Here is a 6129-nt window from a genome sequence, read left to right as displayed (position 1 = left end):
TGTTTTCAGCATTCAACCTGCTTCCCTGAAAACTCAAGAGTCAGCCCTCCGTATTTATGCACTGCACCTATTAAGGTTTGTTCTTTTATTTATGACATGGGTCCTTGATAGTTTTTGGATGTGCATTTTAAAATTAGTAATCATTTACTAAAAGATAGGGATAGTTAGGAAACTTTACATATATCTCAATAATTAGTTATCTAGCAACAACTCGTTACATTATTATCCAAGATTAATTATTTTCTAATATATAATATTCATTGTATTAATTTGGATGTGATTCATATATTTTATGTGAATTACAAGTGATTCACATGTAGATCACATGTGATTCACATGTAGATCATATGTGATTCACATGTAAATCGCATGTGATTCACATATTATTCACATGTAAATCATATATGAATGATATGTGATTCACATGCAAATCACAAGTGACTTACATATGAATTACGTACATATGCACACATTCATATGTTAATCACATGAAAATTACATGTAATTCACATATTAATCACATTTGATTCAGATGTAAATCACATTTGATTCACATGTAATTCCCATTTGATTTACATATAATTCACATGTGATTCACATGTAAATCACATGTGATTCACATATAAATCATATGTGATTCATGTGTAAATCACATATGATTTACATGTGATTCATATGTTAATCATATCCGATTCACATGTGAATCACATTTACATATGATGTCATATGTAAATGTGATTCATATGGAATCGCATGTGATTCATATGTGAATCGCCTGTGATTTATATGTTAATCACATGAAAATCACATATGTATTTTTGTGAGTATTTTTACACCAATCATTTTTTTTTAATTTTCTTGTAGATTTGGAAGAAATTGTGGTGAATATGGAAGATGTGAAAAATGATAAATCGAAGAATATAAGGAAATATTGACACGAAGACGTGAAAATGATTTGAAATTTGTAGCATTTTTTATTTTTTACATTTTATTTTGTATCGAATAAAATACTTGTACTATTATGTTTATAGATTAATTAATAAAAATGAGATTTTTTGTGATTTACTTACGAATACTATAGTATAATAAATATACATATATGCACCTAAAAATTTACTATTTTTTTTTAAAAAAATGTAGTTTTTTTTTTTAAATTCAGTTTTTTTTTTTTTTTTTTTTTTTGAGAATGTAATTTTTTTAAAAAACTTGAAGATTTTTTTATTTGAAAAAATTGCTGTTTTTTTTTTTAAATGCAGTTTTCTTTAAAATAATTGCAGTATTTTCAAAAAAAATGCAGTTTTTTTTTTTAATTACAATTTTTTTGAAAAAATGTAGTTTTTTGAAAAAAAAAAAAATACAGGTTTCAAAAAAAATATTTTTTTCAATATTTTTTTCAATTTTTTTTTCAAAAGTCAATGTTTTCTATAAAAAATTAAAAGAATCTTCATTTTCTTAAAAAAAAAAAAACAAAAATGCTATATTTAAAAAAAACTGAAAATTTGATTTATAATGTAAAGTTTTAGACATTTATATTAATATATTAAATAACACAAAAAACATTAAATAAGATTGGTAAGATGACAATCATATCCTTAATAAATTAGTTTTGATCTAACGCTCCACTTTTAGTTTCCAGTGTATGGGAAACTATAAGTTTTCAACAGATCTTACCTCTATATATATATATATATATATATATATATATATATATATATATATATGGGTCAGATATTTTGCGAGTTTTTCAAGTAACATCAAATAATTGGTATTTGTGCTTGCAAAGCCCGGAAGAAATGTGACCAATAAGAATCCTGCCCCATTTGATCAGGTTATTGAAATTCGACGCCTTGTATATTATTTGTCATTGGCTCTCACGTTTCAAGCCAAATCTGGTTGCTTAATAGTATATTTACACAGATAGTGTCAAATTTACAGTTAAATTTTAATTTATGTATATTATAAATAAAAAAAATAAGAGCAAATTTCAAAACAAACTTTACCTTATTTTTACATGAGAATTATTATATCTTTAATACGATAAGAATAATAAGTTGTTTTGCATTCAAGGTATAAGAATGAGGATTAAAAAAGATTTTCTATATAATATTTGCATTCTTTTTATATATATGATTTTGATTTTTTTTTTTTACTCGTGGAAAATGAGTAAAGTAGAAAAGAAATAAAAAAAGTAAATAATTCCAAAATTTGTTTATTCCTTCATGCTTTCTCTCTGAAAAGAGAAGCTAATCCGGTGACCACTAATTTACTTCCTCTCTCCAAATTCCTCGGTTTTATCGCCGGTGGCTGCCATATTCCCGCCGCCGACGATTCAAAACCGTCATCGGACTTTCTCACCAAAGTACCCGCCGGAGATAATTGATTTTTCTCCGTTGACTCCGACGCCGTCGTTTCTTCTCCAAAAATAAGTTCAAAAACTCCGCACTCGGAATCGAACGGCGGTGACGGATCTATCTGTTCCGTTGTGGCTTTTGAAAATATCTGCTTCACGGCGGCGTTGGCGTCTGGTGTTGGAGGTGGAGTTGGTGGAGGTGGAGGTATTACTGACGGCGACGGTGATGGTACGGTTCTGATGTGTGCCGACAGCCATTTGGATCTCATGTACTCGAATTTCCTCCATGGAGGAATGTGCATTCCTTTCTTCTTCAAGCTCAGTTTCGCCGCCTCAGATACAATCGACAGAATCTGTTGCAGACGATCGGCTTCGCCGACGAAGATGTACGGCAGTGATTGAAGGATTGCTTTGTAGTTCCCGGTCGGCCGAGCTATCTCGAACTCCGATCTAAAATCTATATCAATTAACACCCTATCTCCGCCGTCGTCGATGACATCTAAGTATTCGTATTCACCTGTTTGACAAAACAAATGGAAATTCAATCACAATTCACAAACAAAAGTCAAACGATTAAACAAATTGAATCGAGTAAGATAGAGAGAGATGATTACCAGCAGGATAAGAAGATGATTTTTCCCAACGCGATTTACAAATCGAAGCATCGTAGCCGATTAACAGTAATCCTTCAGCAACAATTTTCTTCAATTCATCTTTCCTCTTGCAAATCTTGTTCTTCTCAACAATCTTCGAGGTATCGGCTAAGAGATTTCTCTGAGCAACACTCGCGCATGGCGTCAAGCTCTACAGAATCACAACCAAATTTCTATTAAATAAACGAAATCTTACACGAAAAAAGAAAACAGTGAAGCGTGTCGTAGTTTACCTTGAGTGTTTCGGAAGAATCTCCACACCAGGAGCTAGGGTGTGAATCACCAAAAAATGAAGCAGAAGAGAGATCGAATTCGTCATCGGAACTGTCGTTGATGTTTCCGTTGAAACAATTGCAACGATTGCGTCCGCATTTCGGCTTCTCAGGAGCGGTGTCTTCGATGAAATTCTGAACCATTTTAGCCAAACAAACAGAGCTCGGTTCGAATTCTCCATCTTTGACTTCCCCGGCTCCGTTTGTCTTCTCCGAATTGTTCTTCAGAACGCTCGGGAATTGTCGATCGAAAAGCCTCTTCAGCCGAGACTTTAACACCGGCTTTGTCGTCACCGTCGCCGGAGCCTCCCAATTAACTGAATCTCCATAACTCTGATTATCGATCGGCTGAATCTTCATCTGGAAATGCATAGCTATTTACTAAACTATGGATTACTCTGCCTTAATAATACCGTCAGTTCCTTCTCTTCTCACAGAAAGAGACTAAGAGAGAGAGATATATCGCTCGTACAAACTCTTGTTAAAATTAAAATCAGAACTGGTTCTTTCGTACCAAAAATTCACTAAATGCCTACAGAAAACCCTCAGTTTTTTTACAGAAATTATACACGATCGGTGCAGCGAGTACCAGTGCAATCAATGCATCAGAATAATAACTACGTTACGTGATTACTTCTCCGGATCAGGAAATCAGTGTGAAAGAAACAAAATCGATACCTTTCCTCTCGGTGTTATCGATAAGAAACGGATAACTTCCAAAATGTGAAAGAGAAAACTTGTTCTAGTGTTTTTCATGGAGAATGTGACGGCGATGAACAGGAACCCTTGCATTAGGAAGGCGTTTGGATGAGTAGAACTCGGTTGCCGGAATATTCATTTTCCGGCGAGGTTGTTGTCGCCGACGTTAATGGTGGTAAAAAAAAGGTTGCTTGTTTTTTTGTATTTGGGTGAGTGAAAATTATGGAGTCAGTTGAGAGGTTTTTATACAGGAGTGGTGGATTAGGGAGGTGTGCTGACGTGGATAATAAGACAGATGGGTGCTGACATGGTCTGATTTATCCAATAATTTGAGAGTGGGTCACGTGCTGTGTGGGCATTACACCTACGTGGCTTTGTGGATGTTTAGTTTCGGTACGCTTGGACACCTGTATCGTTATCATTGGTTGATTAAAGCATAATAACCTTATTGCAAGTTGCATAATCTATTTAATTTTTAAAATCATTTCTAATCCACTTTCATTTTATATTATTTTCTTCTTTTTCTTTCTGATCCTAATTAATTTATTTTTATTTTAGAAGAAATAAATAGTATAACACCAAATAAATAGTGTAACACTATATATGGTGTTATACGAATTATTTTTCCTCAAAATATGGATAAATTTTGAATTGTTTGTTTTACTCTATTGTTTTATATATTTGTATATTTTTGGTTTTTTAACTACTAATTATTACTTTAATGTAATATTTAATACTTATAATATTGTGTTATATATTAAGTTATATTAACTAATTATAAATATAAAGTTTTATTTGTTTAACAAAAATCATATTAAAATTTAAATACATATTGAAATTGTAAAACACAATAATATATTTTACAAAAGCTTATAATTATATATTATAAATATAATCTTATTTATTTAAAATTATTGTAATAAAAAAATATAGATTATATATATTTGTTAAAACCAAATTAATAGGGGTGTGTTTGATACTTTATATAAGTTAGAAAATTAAAATATATTTTTTGGGAATAAAATGATGTAAAAAATAGAGTAGGATTGGAAATGAAATATTTTTCACTTTCGAGAATGAACGTCGAATCCATTGAAGGCAAAGGCATGATTTGCAAAGAAATATAATCTCGAAGATGTGTAGGGTTTAAGTTTTGTTATGTTTTTCCTATGTGATGTTTTAAGTCGGTTATGTTTCAAATGGCTAGTTTTTCATTCAATTTTAGTTGTTTATATATATATATATATATATATATATATATATATATATATATATATATATATATATATATATATATATATATATATATATATATATATATATATATATATATATATCAATTAACATAGCCCTCCTAAATAGCAAGTTCACATATTATGTGGCAAAGTTATGTGACACGCACGGGGCAATGCAATAAATATGATATGATTTCATCCAGTCTAAATGGTTTTAATGGTGGTAGGTAGAGGTGCAAATGAGTCGAGTCGAGTTCGAATATACCCAAGCTTACCTCAAGCTCGTTTATATTCATTTGGGCTTGAGCTCAAGTTTAGCTTGTTTCGAGCCTAGTTTCAAAGCTCGTGCTCAGATTGTGGACAAAATAACATACTTGAGCTCGACTCAGCTCGGGCTCGTTTTGTTTATTTTGTGATCCTAAACGAGCCAAGGCTCGACTCAAGCTCATTTATGGTTTTTGAGCTCGTTTAATTGTTTATCATACATTCATGTATAATCCAAGATCACATGTCAAACATACGAACTTAAAAAGTAAAAGCTCAAATTATAAAATAATAGTTAAAGTTCCAAATTAAAAACTACATAAATAAATAAACAAATCTTCCTCAATGTAACTTCACCACTCGATACAAAACCTTAGATGGCTAGATGATATGTATGTGAATGTATGTTTTGAAATCTGAATTGAAAAAAAAAAGTGAATGTGCCGATTAGAAGGTATTAAGAAAGCTTATTACTTTATTAGTAAAATGTTATATATAAAATAAAAAAATTTATATTGATATATATATATATATATATATATATATATATATATATATATATATATATATATATATATATATATATATAGACAAAACTTCAAAAATGGTCCATGTGGTTTCCAGAAATATCAAGTTTAGTCCTTAAGTTCAAAAAA

At 30.5% G+C, this 6129-nt stretch overlaps 1 protein-coding gene across 1 annotated transcript; it reads right to left on the bottom strand.

Annotated features, from left to right (window-relative positions):
• Nucleotides 1–2082: 2082 nt before the first annotated feature.
• Nucleotides 2083–4208, bottom strand: LOC145037716 (uncharacterized). Its single transcript, XM_078986422.1, has 3 exons — nt 3237–4208; nt 2965–3154; nt 2083–2867 (listed from the first exon to the last, which is right to left on the bottom strand). The coding sequence occupies exons 1-3, from the start codon at nt 3645–3647 to the stop codon at nt 2218–2220; spliced, it is 1251 nt and encodes a 416-aa protein (XP_078842548.1). The 5' UTR covers nt 3648–4208; the 3' UTR covers nt 2083–2217.
• Between the last annotated feature and the right edge of the window lie 1921 nt (nt 4209–6129).

Source organism: Lactuca saligna, chromosome 3 (assembly GCF_052625555.1).
Source record: "Lactuca saligna cultivar CGN05327 chromosome 3, ASM5262555v1, whole genome shotgun sequence".
Lineage (NCBI taxonomy): Eukaryota > Viridiplantae > Streptophyta > Magnoliopsida > Asterales > Asteraceae > Lactuca > Lactuca saligna.
The sequence above is the reverse complement of the archived record's forward strand: the minus strand, read 5'-3'. Positions and strand labels throughout refer to the sequence as shown.

Excerpts from the sequence above, each read along its gene's own strand:
- LOC145037716 (XM_078986422.1), bottom strand. The coding sequence starts at position 3,647 with ATGCATTTCCAGATGAAGATTCAGCCGATCGATAATCAGAGTTATGGA. Across the intron at positions 3,155-3,236 it reads ATTCTTCCGAAACACTCAAG|AGCTTGACGCCATGCGCGAG; the intron begins GTAAACTACGAC and ends GTGATTCTGTAG. Across the intron at positions 2,868-2,964 it reads ATCATCTTCTTATCCTGCTG|GTGAATACGAATACTTAGAT; the intron begins GTAATCATCTCT and ends TTTGTCAAACAG.